The sequence below is a fragment of the Brassica rapa genome, chromosome A09, assembly GCF_000309985.2.
Source record: "Brassica rapa cultivar Chiifu-401-42 chromosome A09, CAAS_Brap_v3.01, whole genome shotgun sequence".
Lineage (NCBI taxonomy): Eukaryota > Viridiplantae > Streptophyta > Magnoliopsida > Brassicales > Brassicaceae > Brassica > Brassica rapa.
The window spans coordinates 25,498,464-25,522,361 of NC_024803.2; the positions used below are offsets into that span (position 1 = coordinate 25,498,464).

The 23,898-nt window shown below is 32.0% G+C and overlaps 1 protein-coding gene and 2 long non-coding RNA genes across 6 annotated transcripts; 1 reads left to right on the forward strand and 2 right to left on the reverse strand.

Moving 5' to 3' along the window:
* Positions 1 to 527: 527 nt before the first annotated feature.
* LOC117128508 lies at positions 528 to 4,416 on the reverse strand. The gene is made up of 2 exons (XR_004451817.1): positions 3,951 to 4,416; positions 528 to 3,826 (listed from the first exon to the last, which is right to left on the reverse strand). It is a non-coding gene; the product is annotated as an uncharacterized LOC117128508 (long non-coding RNA).
* Positions 4,417 to 4,835: 419 nt separating this feature from the next.
* On the forward strand, positions 4,836 to 19,508 carry LOC103840173. Its single transcript, XR_627555.2, has 2 exons — positions 4,836 to 8,004; positions 8,330 to 19,508. It is a non-coding gene; the product is annotated as an uncharacterized LOC103840173 (long non-coding RNA).
* On the reverse strand, positions 19,310 to 23,078 carry LOC103840174 (inactive poly [ADP-ribose] polymerase RCD1). Of its 4 annotated transcripts, none has more exons than XM_009116654.3 (8): positions 22,818 to 23,078; positions 22,493 to 22,620; positions 20,948 to 22,119; positions 20,594 to 20,841; positions 20,177 to 20,259; positions 19,925 to 20,083; positions 19,749 to 19,844; positions 19,310 to 19,661 (listed from the first exon to the last, which is right to left on the reverse strand). In XM_009116654.3, the coding sequence occupies exons 3-8, from the start codon at positions 22,006 to 22,008 to the stop codon at positions 19,599 to 19,601; spliced, it is 1,710 nt and encodes a 569-aa protein (XP_009114902.1). In that variant the 5' UTR covers positions 22,009 to 22,119; positions 22,493 to 22,620; positions 22,818 to 23,078; the 3' UTR covers positions 19,310 to 19,598. The 4 variants fall into 4 exon arrangements, 2 of the variants coding, with proteins under 2 accessions (XP_009114902.1, XP_009114903.1); XM_009116655.3 differs by having other exon boundaries at positions 19,311 to 19,661; positions 20,189 to 20,259; XR_004450926.1 differs by lacking the exons at positions 19,310 to 19,661; positions 19,749 to 19,844 and having other exon boundaries at positions 19,924 to 20,083; positions 20,189 to 20,512.
* Positions 23,079 to 23,898: the final 820 nt, after the last annotated feature.

Here is a 23,898-nt window from a genome sequence, read left to right on the forward strand (position 1 = left end):
ACACTACTTTACGACAAAACGTTTCCTCGTAACTTTACGACGAATTAGCAAGGAAATATACGTTATGACGAACGTTTAACGATGAAATGGCTTTCATAGTTATTTCGTCATAAACTCTATTTTACAACGAAATAACCACAAAAACCGTCGTCATTATATATGTGTTTTCTTGTAGTGTTTATCCCTTTCATCCTTTCTCTCTTTTACCATTCACTAGCTTAAGACACGCGCAATTACGCGGGATGAATGTTATATATAAAACTAATTTTTATCTATTATTATTTATTTGTATTCATTTACGTATTATGTATATAATTAAATTAGAGTAAAGACATAAATCAAAACAATACATCTTGTTTATTTACAATATTTTTTTGGTGAATAAATCAAAAAATGATTTTATTTATTTTATATGGTATATAACTAAATTTCAATGACATGAATATAGATATATAGTATATTTTAATTTAAATATTTATTATTGAGAATTCATACTCATATGATAAACCCAAAATTTCTAATGTGCGATTTTTTGAATGCAAATTTTAAAACTAAAATATTAAGGTTTCAATACTTTTTCAGTACAAATTTAGAAATTATCATATTTAACTATTTTTCTATGTTATATAGTTTAATTTTAGACTATATTAATATATAATATGAATATCTAGTAAATGAGACTTCATATTCATACGATTTATGATCATTTGTAACTTGTTATTACCAAAAAAAGTTAAACAATTGATCACAACATTTTAGTGTGAGACATTTAAAGTTTTTAGTAATTTATATTCATTTTAAAAAATTTAAATATAATATATAAGAAATTTAAAATTTTTTATTATTTGATTAATGTGGTTGTTTAATATCTTTTAATAATATAAAATTAAACAAAAAAGAGCTACGATACAAAAACTATTATCAAATATTTATTTTTCATAATCATTGAATTTCATAAATATGTTAATCATATTAGAGAATTTCGTATCTTTTATTTAAGGAAAGTGCGAGAATATTTTTTTGTACTCTATTTATCAATTTAATAGTTTTTTTAATAAAAAGTATAATATAAGTTAAGATGAAACAACATATTTCTCTTAGAATTCTGAATTTTATTCTCATGTCGACACGTGACTACAAAACAATGTTATAATGTTTCTCAATTAATATATAAAAGATTCACAAAAATAACATTTCCTAAAACATACACAAGAAATCAAGAATTGTCAATTCTGTGACATTGCCAATTAATTCATTACATTTGATAAATTCCTAAGGGCTTTGAAACGGCTAATGTTACTTTCAGACCCATGCTTGGAACTAGGCTTGGCCCATATCAAACTCAGGACCGAACATTAAGCAGGCGGGGATTGAATCCCAACTGTGTCCGGAGGAGCGAGAGCGAGCCTTGCTTCAGTACCAAAATATTGCACTTATAAATTTAATTACTCTCCAATGATATGATGATTACATATTTATAAAATAATTATACTATAATCTACTTGTTTATATAAGAGATTTAGAACGTAAAATTAATTAAAAATGCAATGTTTGATTATGTCATATTGGATCAAATGACATTTATAATTTTACATTTGTGTACTTATTTGATATTATTTTTTTATAAAATAAAAATAGAATATATATATATATACATGATATAAGAAGATTCAATTATATCATCAAAAATATTTTTATTTTCTAATTATTTAGTCAAAATATTTTATATTAGAATTTTTATAATTCCTTTTAATATCTACTATGTTTTTTTTGAAATTAAGTTAAATTTAAAATACAACTTATTGTTGTTGATTGCAAGAACACTTTCATATTTTACTTATTAAAATTGATTATTCAAAAATGCTGATTCTTATAAAAAAGTGTTTTAAAAAAGACATCATACGTATATGTATAATTAATAATATGCATTTCCTAAACTATCAACATTTATACAAGAAAATTTGTTTTAAACTTATTTTAAGTCTTTAGGTGTATTTATAAATTACATACATATGGATTAATATGGAGTTAAAATGAACATCTAAAATTATATTATATTTTCTATTTTATCATTTACATAAAATAATTCACAATAAAATTTGTTAATTGAGAAAAAGAAACTAAAATTACATAAAATCACTGCTATTTTTTTCAGTAACCGGATGGATATCTTTCAGTTAAACCGGATAATCAATTCAGAATGCTGAACAATTGCCTTAACACTAACCACATTGCATTAAAGGTTAATACTTTAGTATTACCCATATGTAGTTTTTCATTACATGAATTTTCATATATTCTAGTAAACATTGATGTAACCGGTTAAATGATCTATTAACACAACATAACATATCTATTATTGTAAGTTTACACCATAAAATCATTGATACCTTTTCAGTAGCCGTATGTAATTCAGTTAAACCGGATTACCAATTTTAAATGTCTAATAATTGCATCAAAACTAACCACATTACCCTAAAATTAATATTTTAGTATTACCAATAAGTAGTTTTCATTTCATAGTTTATCATATATCTGAATAAACATTAAAATAACCATATATAATATAAATAAACTATTTAATCAAGTTAAAATGAACAATGAGTCATCCTTAACCATATAACTCTAAAGTTATATTTAGTATTTCTTGTAATTTTATATTACCATTTATGGTTTGTCTTAGTTTTATGGTTGAAGTTTTTTCATATGTTTACACAATAACAAAGTTAATCGTTTTACAATCATACGTACATCTTAAACATTTTTTGTAGCTTATTGATGTTTACATTCTAGTTATCTATGTATTATCCGATTATAGTTGGGCTTATTGTTTCCAGTGCAAACTTTGGTCCTTCAAATTTCCATGTGTTATGTTTTACCACCGTTTTAGTGTATCATGTGTTTGTTAGAATTCTAATTTGCTACTACAAATATGAGTATTTTGAACAACATTGATTTCACTTAATTTGGTTGAATGGATCAAAAATTTCACACTTTCACATTTCAGTTACTAACCACATTTTCTCGATACTTTGATAGTTAACCTGTATATTATCATTATTACATAGAACACACGCCAACTGAATTTGTATAATATTTAATTGTATAATGCATCCAAAAAATTGTCTTTAACATTGGTTAATATAATCTTTTCCAAATTATTTCTATTAACATTATGTCCATGTTAATTTTGCAAACAATACCATGTCATTTTACATGTTAAAATATTTTAAATCGACATCTCTTCTTCACAAATATCAACATAATATTATAATTGAATCTTCTTCTGACATGTATATATATATATATATATATGACAACTTAAATTTATCAAATCCAATTTAAAACAAGTCATAGCTTTGTCATCCGGTGCCGGGGACTGATACATAATTTCGCTGATATCAATTCACCACTTATGTAAATACTTTCGAATCCCACATGAATATATAATTACCAATGTCTCCATGTATTTTCAGCTAAATTTCCCTTCATCAGATGAATAGCTTTAAGTTTTAACTCATAATCAAATTTGTTTATCTAATTAGTTTTTTTTTTATCATTGTTAACGTGAACACAACATGTACAAAATCAAAGTAACATTATAGAAGTTTTATTGAATTTCTTTGTAAAGTGCGATATTTACTGGTTTATGTATTAGTTGATAAAAAATAAATTTGTTTAGCAACGCTGTTGGGGATAATTAATCCATGAAACAATCCATCCTAATTATAAAAGAACGTCGACATTCTCCTCATGCTTGAACGAGTTATGGCTTCTGGGTTATATTTTCCTCGTGCCTCTGGGTAAAATGGAAAACTTCTACTAACTTAGATTTCAGAATATGAAAGGATTTAACTTAGATATCATTGAAAAGGATCATACGAGAGTAATTAGATTTCAACTACAATGGCCTATAAATGGATTTAACTTAGATTTCAACTTCTACTAACTTAGATTTCAGAATATTTCTACATTTCAGAATATGAAAGGATTTAACTTAGATTTCAACTACAATGGCCTATAAAAGGGATCTGAACCCTAAAAGAAATTAATTAACTATTACATACCTTGACTATAGAAGCAGGCAGCTAAACTAGGGTTTTTAGACTAATACTTTGTACTCCTGCTATATTGATTAATCCCTTATATATTAATTAGAAAACATTAAACCATTTTTTGTAGTCACATGTCATCAATAGGATGATTCTTAGAATTCTTAGAATAATATGTTGGTCCATCTAAACATATATTATGCATTTTATTAAGCTAACTATCAAATTGATTAGTTAGGTACAAAAATAATATTCTCCACTTTTTTCTTAAATAAAAGCTACGGAATTAGCTAATAGGATTAACATATTTATGAAAATTAATGATTATGAATAATAAAGATTTGATAATAATTTTTTGTCTCCCTTCTCATTTTTGTTTAATTTTATATTATGTTTAAAAATTAAAAATCACATTAACCATGTAATAAGAATTTTTTTTCTTACATGTTATATTTTGAATTTCTTAAAAAAACTATAAATTACAAAAATGTTTAAAGTTCCACATTGAAAATTTTGTGATCAATGGTTTAACCTTTTTTGTTATAATAAGATACCAATGATCATAAAATCGTATGAATATGAAATCTCATTTAATAGATATATATATATATATATATATATATATATATATCATTAAATTTTTAATAGATATTCATATTATCTATTTTAATATCTTTTAAATAAAATTATATAACATATAAAAATATACAAATTTGCTAATTTCGAAATTTGCATTGAAAACGTAATGAGACATTAATATTTTGATTTGAAATTTGCATTGAAAAAATTTCTCATTAAAATTTTTGTGATTTATAGTTTAAATTTTTTGTTAAAGCAAATATACAAATGTTTATAAAATCATATGAGTAAGAAGTCCCAATAATAAATATTTATATTAAAATATACTATATATATATCTCAAAATCATTGAAATTTAATTATATACTATGTAAAAGAAATAAAATAATTGTTTTGATTTAGTTACCAAAAATTATTGTCAATAAACAAGAGGTATTTTATTATTTTGATTTTATGTGCTTAAACTAATTTAATTATGTACATAATATATAAATGAACACAAAATAAATTTTAATATATAAAAATTATGTGTATACATAATCCCAGTCCGCACATGGCGCGGATCTTAACCTAGTAAACATTATATTTGATCTATTCTTCTTGCGTTACTTATTGTTACCGAAGTATCACGAAGAACCCTGCTTTATTTTACCCTAACAGTTTGACGCTAGAAGGATGGGGATAACCAGAACTTAGTGACAATGACCAGAGTTGAGTGTGTGTCTTAAAGCCCACACTAAGAATTTGGTAGTGTATTGTATTTGTTAATTAGGGAAGAAGACTTGTGGGAAAAAATATCGTCATAACACAATGATTTTATTATTTTGATTTTATGTGCTTAAACTAATTTAATTATGTACATAATATATAAATGAACACAAAATAAATTTTAATATGTAAAAATTATGTGTATACATAATCCCAGTCCGCGCATGGCGCGGATCTTAACCTAGTAAACATTATATTTGATCTATTCTTCTTGCGTTACTTATTGTTACCGAAGTATCACAAAGAACCCTGCTTTATTTTACCCTAACAGTTTGACGCTAGAAGGATGGGGATAACCAGAACTTAGTGACAATGACCAGAGTTGAGTGTGTGTCTTAAAGCCCACACTAAGAATTTGGTAGTGTATTGTATTTGTTAATTAGGGAAGAAGACTTGTGGGAAAAAATATCGTCATAACACAATGATTTAATCAGATTCAAGTTGACAAAAATTGATTTTTTATATTGATGTCTAAAGGTTTACAAGGTAAATGAATGACAATCAAAAGAAGATTAACTAAGAACAAAGAGAACTAGCGAGATCAAAGTGTTTAGGGTTGAGAGCTCGAGCTTGATGGTAATGTGTGTGTGATTGTCAGTGAATAAATGTATATCCTTCTTCTCTCTCTCTCTCTCTCTCTCTCTCTCTCTCTCTCTCTCTCTCTCTCTCTCTCTCTCTCTCTCTCTCTCTCTCTCTCTCTCTCTCTCTCTCTCTCTCTCTCTCTCTCTCTCTCTCTCTCTCTCTCTCTCTCTCTCTCTCTCTCTCTCTCTCTCTCTCTCTCTCTCTGTCTCTCTCTCTCTCTCTCGTCTTCCTTTTATACTTTCTTAAGTCATTAGAAACTTCCAATATCTTCTCCTCTTCTTGTTCGCTTGATTTCAATGTTTTGGGGACTACTTCTACGGATCTCAGGAGCATTACTCGGTTGAACGAATCATATATTCTTTCAGCGAACTCGACAACCATCAACCTCGTGGTTTAATTAGAGATCGAGATCGGTCTCCCATCGTCTTTGATCTCTCCGCATTTCACGTGCCACCCAAAATGGGTTCGAGATCCATGTTTAATCATAATGTTTGTTGGCTCGGATTCACAGAGTTACATCGTGATTAATTACTCACATATACGACATTGCCTCTTACTAAGGCCGATATCGGGATGTGCAACCATCTATATGAACTTCGTTCATGAGATTTATGCAGGCCCATGGGAGATATGGGCCCAACAGATGTCTCCTTAGTCTTTAATGGGCTTGCGGTATAGTTAAGGACGAAATTTTTGTCTGTCAAATCTCCATATTTTTTTTTCTCGTGTGGATAAGTACACTGAGATGTGTCTAAATCTTTGTGGGGTATTACTCTCGTATGATCCTTTTCAATGATATCTTTTCGAGATACATGGATTTTTGATATAAATTCTAGGGTTGAACCTTTTATTAGTTACACTTTTCTTTACTTTTCGCAATGCCTCACAAACTATGTCCACTAGGAGAAGATCAAGATTTTGTAAATCCAAGACGATCCGTAGCATGTGCGATGTTGGGGGATCGGATAGGATACATTCCAAAGAGGTTAGTGATGCTCTGACCGAAGTTCTGAGGGAAGATACATGTCTTCCTCAGGCGGCAGGTGGCAATATCGGTTTCATTAGTTGCGAAAGTGCCGTACCAGCCGGTGTTGCCAGTACGAAACCGACTAGTCCTACTGGCTGTGACGGACGTGATCGTCTTTCGAAGAAGGTGAGGACCAACAATGCGGATTTGAGATCTGTTTGTCGAGCGATGCTGCATGAATTATTTTGATGTTTTAAAGTCTTTTTGTGTTAAATAGATCTTAATAATAATCCTTTTAACACCCAAAATTCTTTTAATTTTCTTTTTAACATCTCATATCCCAAAAACTATCAATTTTAAAACCAACTTCCAACCAATCCCATAACTTTGTAATTTTATTTTTTTAATAATACTAATTCAATATTATTTTTTAAAATTTAGTTAAGAATATTAACATAAAATAAACTAAAATTTATGTCATTTAAGTTATTTAAGTTGATTACATAAAAATTATTATTCATATGTAGTTATTATATTACAAAAGATAACAATATGAATTAAAAATAGTAGAATATTTAACATAACTATTGTAGATGTTAAAATGAAGTGAGTGTTAAATAAACAGGTGGACGAGAGAGAAGATGATGTGGAGTGTTATAAAAAAGAGGGTGTTGAATTGTTAGAACCATTATATATGATCTTCTAGCTTTCTACATAGGTCTATCATTTTGATAAACAATAAATAAAGCTAGGATTGGCTACAAATTACCCTAGTAAAGGCTACAATAAGCTATCCTATCACCTCTAAAGCCAAAAAGATTGTGGCAATTCTCATCCTTACAAAATCTTCTCGATTCCATCCTTCAGCAAATGAACTCAAATCAAGCTGTAGAAGAATTTTGAAGAAGGAAGGCATAGCTGAAGGATTCTAATTCTACCCAAAATACGAAGAGCTTGTGAGATTCTACTTGTGTTGGAGATGAGCATCTAATCAGATCATAGCTCTGCTTATCGTCTAAATTGATCTCTACAAGTTCAATCCTTGGGAGATTTTGGGTAAATCTAATGGGCATCCCAACCTCACTCTATTTTTCACTCTAAAATAAAGTTTAGAATAAAAGATCTCCAATCCAATTCTATTTTTTACTCTACAATAGAGTAAAATATATGTTAAAATATATGTTTACTTTATTTATAGATTAATCCATTTTTTGTTTGCTCATCACTCTATTTTTTCACTTTAAAATAGAGTATCACTGGAGTAGAACTCAACTCTATTATAAAGTTATTCTATTTTAGAGTGAAAAATAGATTGAATCATTGAAGATGATCTAACAATTTCTCGAAAATTCTGGAATCTGTTTCTTTTTTGTTTCTCTAGGTACTTCTTCACACCTAGAGACCGCAAATACCAAATGATTCTCGTCCAAACTAGTGCTGCAGGAACCGGTTATTGGAATGTCACTGGAGCACATAAACCAGTCGGTAAACCCAAGACGTAAGGTATAAAGAAAGCACTTGTATTTTACGCTGGGAAAGCACCCAAAGGAATTAAAACAAGTTGGACTATGCACGTGTATCACCTCCCTAATGTCAATAGACCAGCTTATGTTAACGAAAAAAACAACCCAAGAATATGTTCTATTATGTTTCATCATATTGTTTTTCTTGTTTAAATGTGATGATGATTTAGATTATTTAAATTTGTTGTTACAATGTTTTATTTAACATTTTGATGTTTGGATGTTAACAACTTGTAGTTTTGATATGCCAAAGATTGAACTTTGTGCGGGCTTTGTGATCATGATTGCAGGCTTTGTGCGGTCTTTAAGTATTTTGTTATTTTGACTTATGAGGTTAAACCCTTTGGGTAATAGTGAAGGTTACCTAATGGGAGAGACAAAGCATTGAAAAAGCTATTTCAGGCTTCAAAACAAGGGGAAGTTCAGCATTGGAATGTCGTTAATCTCGAACTATTATTTATCTAAAATACTTCAAATATACTAGTTTATGTGGAAGTACCCGACTTTTAATTAATCTCGGCTAATAAAATGGTTTTTCTGGCTATTAATTCTTTTATCAGGATTAATATTGTAATATTCGGTTAAGATTAACGTGTACATATGACTCCATCTCTTATAATAACCTACCTCGAACTCAAGATGTATTGTCTGGTTATAATACGCATTCACATTAATATAAACAAAAATTATTTTCTTGCTTTTATTATAACAGTCCAAATTATCATGTATTATCCGGTTGTTGGATAAATTATCAGCACATTCATATCATATATGATGCAATGGAGAATTATGTTATTTGAATTATGCTATTATATATACCTAGTATTCATTAAATTAAGTGGCTAAATCTAAAAATTACACCTAATTTAATGTAATCCTATGCAGTTGTAGTATGAAGATTGTTAGAACCATCAAAATGCACTTCTTTAAATATATGCTTACTTCTTAGTTCGTATTAATATATAGTTTTAACTCAAGTTGGTTGTTAATTTAGTTAACCGAACATTCATTTGTTATTTATTGTGTTGACATATCATTATACAGTTCGTCATTTATTGGCAAAGTGATAAATGCATTTTAAATCACTTTATTTTTAAATTGATAAATATAAATATTTATGTAAATATCTGGCTATTTATTATATTCTACGGTATCCTACTATATAAAAGGAGCTAAATCCTAGCTTCCTAAGCCTTGCCACATGAACAAAATAATCAGAACCAACCATTATGCCATGTTATTTTGGACTACACTTTTAAAAAAAAAACCAACCATTAAAATATGCGAAGAGTCACGGTTTAACCCGGTTCAACTCCAATTACATCATAATAAAACAATGCATGCATTGATTGTTGATTATTAGTCTTCTAGCTACCACATCTTTGCCATCCTAAATCAAAATCGATTTTTACAACTTTAACTTGCCCCATACTTATTATTCTTATAGCTGGTGAACAATTTAATTTAGGAAATCGTTATATTTCATGCCAAAAATGCCTACTGTATTCAATGAAAATTAAATAACATATATTTTACCATTAGGATCAAGAACTCTAATCTGAAGATCATATATTCATCCCCTCTCACTCTGAAAAAACTACCACCGCCAACCGTTCAAGATTTTGTGTAAGTCAATATTTGAAAGTCACAATTTTGTCAATTTCTTAGCATAAGTGATATGTTTAAGAGTTGGATAGTTAAGTCTGTATGCGGTTGGGGACGTGGGGTTTGGCTCACCTTCCACTGTTTATTTTCAATTGTTTTAATAATAGATTCATATTGATAATCTGTGCGAACAAACGTATAAAATTTTAGTTGGTTAAGATTAAACATAGACCGACAATCTTCCGTCTTTAGCTATTGGTCTCCGCCAAAAAAAATTGATTTAATAAAATAGTTCATGCCTGCTAAGCTACTATAATTGTAGTTCACATCTATCGGTCATATAAAATATTTAGTTTTTTTTGGCTTTATAAGATTTTAGTTTGTAATTAATCTCATGGTTCAATTTTATCAATTGAGACCTTTTTTACTATGTTTTATTATCAAACCATTTCACTTTGCCTAACATTTAAATATTCTTTCCTTTGTTTAAGGATTGATTTTTCCTCAATACCATAGTCAAACCAACCGCCAAAGATCCTCCGCTTGTGGGAGGTATTTTGAATTTACAAGTACATTTTTGAATCAAAAACATTATTAGTATTGATATATTAATTTAATACTTTAATCCAAAACTTTAATAAAACAAATATAAAATACAAATTATGTTTTATATATATATATATATTTTATATTTTTGACTATTTACATCTTATTAAATTTGAAATGCACAAAAAAAAAGAAAAGTTACATCTTATTTAATAAGATTCCAAATATGTAAATGAAATGCTACGTTTTGATTTTTGTTTATTGCTACGAAACGTTTTAAAAACTTGGGAAAATGTAAAAATACAGACGACATGACCGGCCACTCCTTTTCCCCCGGTTTGCAAGAATCTAATTAAGTCGCTTAATATTTGTTCCAAATTAATATATAGTCCCATCATAATCATAAATTAATAATCTATCTCTATATAATTTTATATAAGTACTAAATAAAGATATTTTTATTCATTTTATAGTTACAAAACTCTAATAAAACAAATATAAACATTATTAGTAAAATATGTTTTTTATTTAAAAATACAAATTATGAAAGAAACCATAATTAGTTCTTAATAAAAAAACCATGCTCCCAACTGTATCAACAAATTTGTCATTCACTCCTAGAAGACACATATAGAAATAATTAAATACTTTGGCAAAAAAAAACATTTTTGTGATGAAGATTCTTAGATGATGATCGTTTTCTATACAAACATACGGCACCTCTTCACCATTGTTTTAATCCCAGGAAAACGCGTAGAAATATATTAACACAAATATTAACATACTTTAATTAAATATGTAATCCGCGCGGAGCGCGGACAACGGCTCTAGTATGTGATAATTAAGATTAAATCAATGCTAGCTTAAGTATCTAACTGCTACACAAACATGCGCTCAAATTAATAATTAATATATTATTAATAAATTTAATATTTTTAAACATACCTCGATTTGGACAAAAGGGTAACTACACTACAGTCATCTTATTGATTTTCCAAATATCATAAAATTTTGCATTGATAGCTAATTACTAATGTCTTATGGTTATTAAGTTAAATGAGTCATTTTAATTTAAAAAAAACTCCAGAGAAATGTAACATGACAAAAAATATAAATTCATATGAAAAAGAAATTTTAGCAAATCTCATAAAATATAAATACTACTTTAAAATATTTGAACATAAAAATGAAAATTAATATTTCTATAAATTAATAAAATACTATAATCTCAATTTTATTAATTTATATAGTATTTACGGTAATTAGATTCTTGGTTAAACTCCACATTTATCCTTCAAAATTTTGGTTTTTAAAACCATAGTATACTTATCTTTATTACATACTTTACTAGGACCGGTCTCCTCTACGGTCGGGATGATAGTTTGAAAATAATTTAAATAATTAGAATTAATATTTTTTATTTTTGTTTAATATTTGTTTACATTTTAAATGTTTTGTTATATATTAGTATGAATCATTATTTTATTGATTGTTATTCTTTATTCAGTTTGATTCTCATTACAATTAATTAAAAAATTTAAATTTAGGGTAAACTCGCCCGTGAATAAAGTAATGAGAAAATTATTTTTAATTTTTAATTTATCTTAACTAAAAATTGCATTAAGGTTCATAATTGTTTTACAACAATTTTATCTATTTATTTTACTTTTCCATTTTAGAAATTTTAGTGACACATTAAACATATGGTAAATATAATCCCACAATTATATATGTTTTTCTTTTATGTTCACACATTTTAAGTCTTGTTCGGAAACTCGCTAGGCGCTACGCGTGCGTTCGGGTTGGGCCTAGCGCCTAACGAAGAAATCGGATTTTAATCGGGGATTAATCGGAGATTAATTTTAAGTTTTATTTTATTTTTAAAATAAAGTTATATACAAAATATATTTTAAGTAACATATCGCAAAGATTACTTGTGGTCTAGTGGTTTAGTCATTGCTTGGTGACATACCAGTCCCGGGTTCAACGCCCAAGAAAGTCATTTTTGCATATTTTTTATATTTTTTAGCTAAATGGCAGTTTTGTAATTATATCTTCATCTTCTTATCAGGGCTTTGCCTGTTTCTGCAACTTTTTTTTTACGGCTGCCATAGATTTTCTTCGAAAAATCTTCATTTCTCATGCGTTTTTGTTGTTGTTTACACATAACAACTATAGATCTATCAATACTTGTTGATTTGAACTTCAAAATCGCGAAAACAAAGATTTTTTTTGTATCAGACCGCCTAACTGTCCGATTGGTAGCAAATCGCAGCGGTAGGGTGCCGCTTCACGCCTAGTCGCCGGAAAATCGGACCTCCTCGCCGCGTTTTAGAACAAGATTTTTAACAAACACAGTCATTACTTTTATTCTATTTAATTTGTACACTACATATTAATCTCAGATCTCAAAATTTATAGGAAACAATCGAATAACTATTCATGATGCATCTTATACTTTAGCATGAAGTTTTTAGCAGAAGGTACTTTATAAATTGAAGTTGGTTTATAAATATTGTCACGATATCAAACATGAATAAGATGACTCTCCTTTACAATTACTAAGTGTTCTTGAAAGATTTGCAGAGCTCTTAACATTTATTGAAAAACAGAGAAAACTGCATAACAAAAAATTTGAGATTGATAAAAAAAATCTGTTCTGAGAGTTGGATTAATTATAAAGACACTGTGTAGCTAACTCCATATGCCACTTGAGAGACCATCCTGATTCTCCATGATAGAGCCTCCATGGTTTACAAAAATATCAAGCTCCTCCCCTGTTCACTTTAATATAAATTGGTGACTGCAACTGATCCGTTGATATATTTTTCTGCATTGAGTCTTCCCTCTTACTTAATTCGTCCTCTTTAATACTTTTCAAGTGATTCAACTGTTTCTAATGCTTCTGGTAAAGGGCATCACTAAGCTGCCATTGGAATCATCTCAGGAACTGGTTCCTTCTTATCAAGGCTTCTGATGAAGAAAAAAGAATCTGAGGAAGTGCCTCTTATTTAACCTCCACAATCAACACAACACGGTCAACAGAGTTCTCATAAAAAACCGCAGGAACTGGTGCATTCTTCACGATCTCTTCTGAAACAACTGACTCTTGACCTGGTGCATACCAAGCAAGGAATCTGCCCTTAATTCCTAAAATTATAATTCACGGTTGGCCAATTCCACCTTATACCAATTGAGACCATCACCTTCAAGCTCAACAATACCAACGTAATTTGTCCTCTTAGGTGGATTTAGTAATTCAAAACCGCATTACCTCTCATTTAAATCTCATGTTTATGGAGTATTATTCATCAAAGACTCTATGTGGACTTACACCTCTCACGTAATTCCACATTCTCGCCTCTGTAGAAGAATTAGATACTTCACATCAACGAAACAAACATGCTCCATCCACTATGAAGCAAACAGCTTCGTGGCTCACCTGCAAATATCAAAATCAAAAACATCAACCATCATAGAACACTTATGACATAAAAGATTCACAGAACATAAATAAAGAAAGATACTCAATAAATTGTTTCCTATACCATTGAAATATGTATGGAACGTCACTCATTGGCAAGCAAAACCTTTGCAACCAACCCTTGATAGGTGATTGACCGGAGATCCTGAAAGAAGAATCAAAAGGGTGAATTAAAGACAATCCTAGAACAAAATATGGAAAAATAAGTTTTGATTTATATAAACACCAATCTAAGCACACAAAACCGAACATGTGTACTTGTGTCCGAAAGGTCAAGGTTTTGCTAAAGGTTTTGGGAGTGGAGGAGGAGGCGCCTCATTTTCAATTGCATTCTCGTCCTGCTGCAAAAGAAATAGAAACAGATATCAGCTTCTTGAAGAATAAGACCATCATCTTGTACTTGGCTAATACAAAAGAAGTGGAAATAAATACTATAAAATATAAAACTCTGATCACAGTAGTAGTGTATGATTGTGGCCAAAACGTTCTGGGATTTCAAACCAATAGTAAGGAAAAGCGTGGTAAGAATATAACACAAAGCACCTGTTTTCAGTCATTTGTCTTCCTTAGCTTGGAGGTGTGATTTTTACACAGCCAAAAGAAGATTCTACTGCCGCAGTTCAGATCCTGCAGTGAAGAACATAATTGAGTTGTTTCTTCAATCACAATGGACCAACACCAAGAAGAAACATAAACAAAACTTAGAACAACCCAAAAATCAAATCAAGATATCAGTATCATTGTCTGAAAGAATTTCAAACCGATAAGAATTCAATGATTATATGCTTGCGTTTTATCACCAAATCAATAAGTGAAACTCACCATTAATGAAAACAAAATTCAATGGCTGAACACCATGGTAATCAAAAAGCTGCTTGAATGCCCGACCTTTAAGTCAGAAAGGAGGAGAGAGGAGTTCGCCATTATGCTCAAAGAAAGTTGTAAGAGTTATTATGATTGGGAAGGATGAAAGGATCAAGTTTACTTATCAAAACTTATCTTTATCGTAGTAGCCGAAAAAATAACTCGTTTGATCGAGTATGCTACCAATCAATGTTTACGTCTTATTTTAGTGTGTTCTTTCGGATGCATATTCACCGGGAGCAGAGATGATGCAGTGAATGAGAAATTGTAGAAAGAGTGGGGGGGAGAGAAGGAATAAGAAGGTCGCTAATGATGACGATTGAACAGTCCATAACGGTTCAGGTTTCCCATTGCCGGTGCTAAGAACTCCATCGGAATCGATATGAACGAAGGATTAGACCAGATACTGGCGTGATTAATAGGTTCCCGTAACCCAGTCGAAACGCCATGGTCGGTTTTAAAAATCAGAAGTTGCAAAACGTTAAGAACCCTAGAAATGGTTGAAGATGAAGACTGATGTTTTTGCATTAGGGTTCCCGATAACAGGCCATGGGGCTGCCTACAACATACAAAATTATTAGCCCAAAACCCTGAAGATATACGCTTTATAACAAAAGCCCACTCGATTGCTAAGCCCATCCGAATTCTGAATAAATGAAGTGATGTGTTTCGGGAAAAGCGGGACACGTGTCACGACCAGAAGACTTGACTTATCTAGCTGGAATCTGATGTAGTTTCATTAGAGTGAAGCAAACACTATTTTATAGTAATATAGATAGATAGATATTAACAATAGGGCTGTTCTTTTAGAAGACGCGCTGCGTCAGCGGCTACCGATCAAAAACTGAAAAAAAGACGATGAAAAATTTAATTAAGTTGACGCTGCCATTATTTTTTGCGAAGGTTTTCGGTGTCGTCGCTGACGCAGTTAAAAGCGGCGGTATTTATGTTGACGCTGCAACTATTTTTGATAGGCAAAACCACCGCTGCCGGTGTTTATGTCCAGACGCGTGAACGAGAAAGCAGTTATAATTAACTGCAAGACGCTGACGCAGCGCGTCTTCTAAAAGAACAAGGCTAATATCTTCTCTAGGATGACTTCTTTGTAAGGCTTCTAGTTCAGTAGATCTTAAAAATAATTTTATAATTTTATAAAAATATTTTGATGGGTAAAAAATTGAAATCATGTAATAATAAATATTTTTCGATGATTTAAATTTAGTTCAACTGAAATTGAATTATTTTCAACATAGATGAGTGAATGAAATTAAAAATTTTTGGAAAATAAATTTGTAAATAACCTCTATTCAAGCAGTTTATGTACCTGCAGACGATTTGACTGACCCTGCTCCTGCCACGTGTATATTGGTTCATGAGTCATTGGTTTAGGGTTTGTTAACATATGATATAGTATTGTATGTATCTTTAGGGTTAGATTCTGAAATCTTACCTTCATTTTTTTTCTTTTTCAAATTGACTCATATATGTTTAGTAACTATCTAAAAACTTGATTTAAACATTTTCTAAGTTTTTTTTTTAAGTTTAAGAAAGTGTTTTTTTTTTTTTGCATAGTTGATTGATTTTAGGGTCCGGAAGACTCACAGAAGACTTAAAAAGAAGTCTTCAGACACATCCCGCCTAAATTTTAGTAGAATTTATGGTTCCCGCCTAAATTTTGGAATAATTTAGGTTTTCCGCCTCAATCAAAGTCTTCCATAAGTCTTCCAGGAGTCTTCCATAAGTCTTCCAAGAGTCTTCCATAATTTGAAATTTTTATAAAAAATATTTTCATGGGTTAAAATTTGAAATCATGTAATAATAAATATTTTTCAATGATGTAAATTTAGTTTATCTGAAATTGAATTATTTTCAACATAGATGAGTGAATGTAGATTGATTCATGAGTCACTGGTTTAGGGTTTGGTAACATATGTTATAGTATTGTTGGTATCTTTAGGGTTAGATTTGAAATTTTTTCTTCATTTTTTTTTCTTTTTTCAAATTGACCTATATATGTTTAGTAACTATCTAATAATTTGATTTAAACACTTTCTAAGTTTTTTTAAGTTTAAAAAAGTTTTTTTCATAGTTATTTGATTTTAGAGTCTAGAAGACTCACATAAAACTTAAAAAGAAGTCTTCTGACACATCCCGCCTAAATTAAAGTAAAATTTAGGGTTCCTGCCTAAATTTTGAAATAATTTAAGTTTTCCGCATAAATCAAAGTCTTCCATAAGTCTTACATAAGTCTTACATGAGTCTTCCATAATTCTTCCATGAGTCTTACATAAGTCTTCCATGAGTCTTCCATGAGTTTTTCATAAGTCTTCTAGAAGACTTCTGGGTCGAAAATATTTAGCCTAATTGGAATTTTTATCTCCATATATAAAGAAAATTTACATATTTTTTTTCTTCCTCTCAAATGACTGCAACAAAAATTTAATGATTCTCATTCTGAAACTCTCCAACCTCTCTCTAATCTTAATTTTATATTCATTTCTCACTTTTTCTTACGTCTTCTCACTAATTTATCTTCTTTTTGCAGATTTTTCATTACATGATTCTCTTTTTTTTTTTTGAATGAATGTTAAATTTATATTCATCAAAAAAGCCTTTTTACATCAAGTGTAGACCTTAATAGGAAAATCCTAATCTTTTGCAACTTATACTTCTAAAGATTAATTTTCTACACTCTTGTACTAAACCAATATTGAAGAGCATTCTCCATACCCTTTCCTCCTTTCAATCTCATTATGCTTAGCTTGTTACTAACTCCTTTGTCAATCCGCTTCTTCATTACTTCCAGAGGTAAAGGTTTCTCACCATGTCTTATTTTGTTTCTCTCCATCCATACTGTGTGCACAATAGCTTGGAAAGCATATCGAGTACAGAAAGATCTCTTCTTGTCATTATCAACCCGTGATAACAACACCACAACTTCCGACCAGTCTGTAGTAAAATCTCTTCCCAGAATCCCCTTTACAAGATGCTCCCAAAGCTGAGAGGTGTATGAGCATTCAAAGAACAAGTGATTGCGGAATTCTCCAGCACTCTTGCAAAGAACACATGTAACATCCACACCTTGACTCCATTTCTCAATTCTATCCATAGTTGCAAGTCTGTTAAGCATTGCTAGCCAAGTCAAGAAAGCAAACTTAGGAGTGGCTTGCGCGAACCATATACCTCTCCCCCAACTACAATGAGTATGTTCCTCTCTTAGTAACTCCCAGGTCTCCCGAGTTGAAAATTTCTCTTTAAATCCTGATTTATATTTCCATAGACACACATCTTCTGAATTTTCGCATATCTTCTCTTCTACTTTAGTCAGCTCTGCCTCCACTTCAGTTAGCAACGTATTTCGATGCCTTCTTCTTCTAGCTTTAAGCACTGCTTCTTCCACTGTTGCTTCATTTTTTATTCCCATGACCAGAGCTCATCTTTCACCCAACCTCTCAAATAAAATCCCTTTAGAAGACCAATTCTCATACCAAAAGGAAGTGCTTCTGCCATTTCCTATCTTCTTCTTATAGAACCTCTTAGCTATATCTCTTTGCTTCAATAATTTCCTCCACATCCAAGATCCAGCCTGAGTATTCTTCTTCACTTCCCAGAAACATTTCCTCTTTAGTAAGTTATTTTTGATCCACTTCCCCCAAAGAGAATCCCCTGTTAACAACCTCCATATTAATTTCAGACCAGCAACCTTATTCACTTCCTTTAAAGCTCTAATTCCCAGCCCTCCTTCACATTTAAGTTTACAAATATCCAAACTCAGGCTGTCCATTGTTAAGAAAAACAGACGTCTTTGACTTGGTCATTTTGAAAAAGTCTCTTAGCTTTAGTCTATTAGTTGCCGAACACTCTAAAACAGAGGTGCATAAGATATTATGTAAAACACAACTTGAACAAGGAGGAACAAATAAAGAACCATAAGAAATGTTATGCAACCCCCAAGTCAATAACAAAGGTAACAATAAATTGCTTACAAACTAGAAATTCGAGTCATTGTCATTATTATCAGATAAATATTATTGACCGACTCTGTTTTGTCGTGCGTTCATCATCTTATATTTCACTCATTCCCTTGTTTACGCACTTCCACGAGGAGCAATAGTTGCTTCACATTGAAGTTGTGCTTTACGTAAATATATAAGTACACGCCAAGATTGTACCTCTTGGCTGGCTTTGGTCACGAGCTAGAAGAAAACTGGACCTAGATCTACTACCACAACGCTAGAGCCCAACAATATACGAGTGCTGTTGCGGGTGTGCGAGCACAAGTCTCTTTAACAACCGAAAATCGTGAGAGACAATCTCAAGTAGATATGACAAAAAAAAAAAGTAGCAAGTTTCACAATAGACTCAACGACCACGTTTTCTTCAAGGTTCAACAATGTTTTGCAGCTAATAAAAGAAAAAGACCCAACGTCATCAACAGACTTTTAAGAAGGATTTTTTCCACGACAGAATAGTCGGCACATTCAACTCTTACCCCCAGACCCAAAAGTCTACTAATATACTCAAAAGATTTTATATTATAAAAGTCAAAAGGAGAACCACAAAGGCAGGGTAGATAGATATAAAGCAGCTTCCTTTTGACATTCGTCGTCATTATCACATTCCCACTTTTACTTTACAAACCCACCTGCACCTTCCTCGTCGCTTCCAGGAATCTCCTTATTCAACTTTGGCTGACGTCAAACAAACTCTCGTTTTGTTAGCTTTATGACTTAAAACACTTTCTATAACAAAATCTCTACTACTACTAACTAACTTGCCTGGTTTTGAAGAGCTGTTATTGTGGACCTAAGCAGATCATCTCCTACTATTCCCCGCAGCTTCCTCACAAACTCTCCTCGCGTCATCTTCTTTTCCTGCATAAAATTTTTTTTCTTCAACTCTCATGCACTTCTCAAAATGTATCGTGGCAAACTAGCTCAGATCAGATTTCTACCCTCAGTTGTTGGTAGTCAGCATTGATGAAACACATGTCCTTCTCTGCAATCTTGGGTGAGATTGCTGCAAACAGTGTAGGAAACGGCATCCAAGGAGATTTGGGTTTCGTAGTGCTCGAACCCACACTGTTTGCGCTCCCTGAACCTCTTTCAGGCCCCTGTTTACAACCAAACAACCAATGTATAGATGTTCAATTCCTTTGGTGACAAGATCTTATACAAAAGAAAAATAATCAAAGGAGCAAACTGACGTTTGAGTCTACCTGCGGGGGAGGAAGATCCTTGGGTCCTTCCAAAGTGACACCTGAGTTATCATGCCTAGCAACCATATCACCTGCAGGAACCAGTGTATGTCATCGACTTCTTATATTGCACAAAACAGAATTTAATGGATCGAAATACCCATTAAACCGTGAGTATCTCCATCCGACCCCCGGATGATTCAATCAAAGACGTGTCTCTTGAAACCAAACGTGTTTAATAACACCGGAGGTCGTTAGGTTTTATCACACATGGGATCCTTTTTTTATTCTTTATAATTTTATCGGTTGAGACCTGAGCTTCAGCCAGATCTATAAGCTGTCTCCCTTTCAATGCGTCATCAGTTATGATTTTAATTTGTTGAACAAGTTCATATGTGAGGAATGAAAAGGGAACAAACTAATCACCTTCAGCATTGTGAGGAACAGACAGCTTGAACCTAACAACATATTCAGGGAATATATGGGTATTCATATTGATGTTCCAGACAATGTAATTTTTCGGATTCTCGACATCATCGACTCCATTGTCATACTCTTCTCCACCAGAGAAAAACTGTGCTTTATCACCACGAAGAAGCTCCATGTTCCCCATTATTACACGGCACAAAACCATGTACCGTACTCCATTTTCGTCAATATCACAGTACCTCGCACTGTAAAGAAGCTTTTCAGCAAAGATATCTATTGGAGGTAGGAGCTTAAAATACATGAACTAAAAATACAATAGAAGAAACTAATATGAGGCAGAGAAAGGGAAACCTGAAGTAAGGGCAGTCTGCAGCAGTTAAATGTATCCCAACACCATACATGGACTTTCGAATAAATGCTCCCCCAACTCCAAGTCCCTGCATCATAATCCCAGATAGAACTTCCCTCTTTGCAGGAAGCCATGCGTATCTAACGTTTGCGTCCCCTCGATGTTTCTTGGTGATCTCAACCTGCTTCTGGAAAAGCTCTAGGCGAGCTTCCGCAATCTCACTGGAAAAACGGCCCACATCCAGCACCGCTACATGGCCTAGAGAAGCGGTACCTACTGCAAACATCTTTTTTACTGCATCTTTATCAAGGCCTTCGGCTCCAGCAGGCTTGACACCAGAGACTGCTATACCATCCGTCTCATCCCATTTCGAAACAGCAGGTTCAATCCTGCGGCTGCAGCTATCCTCGGCTGGATCATCATCCATACTGTCACCAGATTCATCACTGCACTCCTCCAAATTCAACCTCGGCTCCCCAGCATTAACATCAATCTCAAGGCGCAACTTGATATCATGCGGGACATAGTGTTTTGAATATTCCACGCACTTGTGATTGCAGCAATCGTTCCTTTCGTCACTCTCGTAAATTTCAGGGAAGAAACATTTGCCTCCAATGTCGATCCATGCAAGCGGAGTTTTCGCCCCTGTTTCCAAATCTAGCCTATGCATGTGCAAGAAATCCAAAAGAAAGTGTTGAGCACACCACTCGAACTCAATTGCAGCCCTCTTTTCATTTAACTCAGTTCGGATTGCACATATAACAGGATCAGGCAAATCATTCCAGTCACCCTTCTCGTAGATCATAACACGCTTTGCAATTCCGGTCTTCTTGAAATAAGAGTAGTATCTGACCAGCGACTTCCCAGATAGATTCTCGTAAGCACCTTCCAATTTCCTTCTTTTGTCGGGAACTTGGCTCTGCGGGTTCGGTGGGGGAACATCTTGCAGCTTTGCACACGACACACCAGTAACATATGCAGCATAGCTTGCTGCGCGTTTCCTCTTTTTACCGAAACCATCTTCACGCCTACTATCCAACACCTTGACGATCTTCGTTTCCATTTCTAGCTATTAACAATGCTAAACCTATAACCTTGAAAGAAAAAGTCAACTGTAACTCTTAACTCGCTATCAGTCCTAAAGATGGTGCCTTGCCGAGAGCATTAAAGAGCACTGCACAAAAGAAATGGAAATACATAAGATACTAAACAACAATATTACAAGTTGCAAGTTCGTCCATTAAACACTTTCTCACAGTTGACATAACAAAAAAAACGAAGCAAACAAGATAGAATATCAGAGCATAAATTTAGGAGACTACAACCATCATGGTATATCTATCGTAACAAGGGACATTTGCTACAGTTTACATCAGTCAGCAAAGTCACGAGCAGCGTACTCATTCAAAAACAAGTGTGTTACAAAGACAATCCTTACTTTCTACAAGAAAAGAAATAAGAAAGAAAAATTACAACATTTATATGTAAACACACACAGTCTAAATCAATTAAAAAATGCAAAATCTGACCATGAGTTTGAAACTCACCCAACGGTAACAGTTAGAGTCTGATGGGTAGATACAAGTGTGTTCATCTTCTTTGTCGTAGAAATAAACACAGTCAGAGAAGAAACAAACGCCACCGTCGATTTCTACAGCCGTCGGTAAGAAAGTTCCTGCAACAAGTGAATCGATTAGAGATCAGATCGTGGATAAAACTCGCACGAGAAGTCAATCAATTCAACACAAACGACTCAAAGCGTCTCGGAATCATACGAATCTAAGCCGATCTACCGGAAAACACCTTTAAAATCCAATCGAAGACAAGACATGCGATGAGTTTATGACTGAACCAAAAAAAAACGAAATTAACCTGATGAAGTGTTCAGATCGATCGCTGAGGCGGCGGCAAGGGTTTTCTGCAAAAAGCTACGATTAGAGAAGGTGATGATGAGCTTTGTAGAGAAGAAAACCCTAAGCCGGCGAAGAGGAGGGGAAGAAGAAACTGTTTCTGAGGCTGAGGAGACTCATTATATTCGGCGATAAGGAGAAGAAAAAGAAGCTTTTAAGTCGGCCAAGCCCTCTGAGTCTTCCTTTCCTGACCAAAAATTGCTTGGCCAAAAAGCAAATCATTTGGGTTTCTTTAAAATAACATGTCGGTCATGTATTAAATGTGACCGTCCAAATTTGATTGGGTGGTCATGTATTGATGTGGCGGTCAACACACGGAGGTAGATGCGGTCGAATAAATAAATGGAATATATTCGTCATGGATGTAGAAAAATATCATATAATGTAACGGGACAAACTTATACGATTATTGAAATAATATAAAAACGTTTAGACGGAGACGAACCATGATGAGATTGCGAAGCGATGGGTAAAGGGGGACCCACTGGAACCGAGGATAACTATGAATTGAAGAAACAATACAAAAATATATATATTATATTAACTAAGATCGTTCCGCTCTATAGACGTAATATAATTTACTTGTGATCTATATTAATATTTTTTGTATAATTTTATGGTTTGTATTTTAGATTTGCATTTATAAAAAATGTTTAATAATTTTAGTAAATCGGCAAACATTTTATGTTATATTCAATTGACAAAGAGTATTTTGTGTTCAAAATGTACTATTGCATATAAAATTATTAGATATATTAGTATAACCATAGTTTTTTGTTGTCTATTGTTAAAAATGCCTTGGAAATTTTACTTTATGATTTTAAAATTGACAGTTAGTTTTGGTTCAAAACATACTCATGGTTAAATACATACTTATTAAATATATATGGTGCAGTGTTAAAATATTTGGTTTAATTGTTAAAGAAATAAGTTTAACTTTTATTTTTATAAAATTGTGTAAAAATTTATTAATGATTTTAGAAATTATGTTTTTTTTTAATCAACTAACAAAAAGTATTTTGTGCTCAAAATAAACCAGTGAA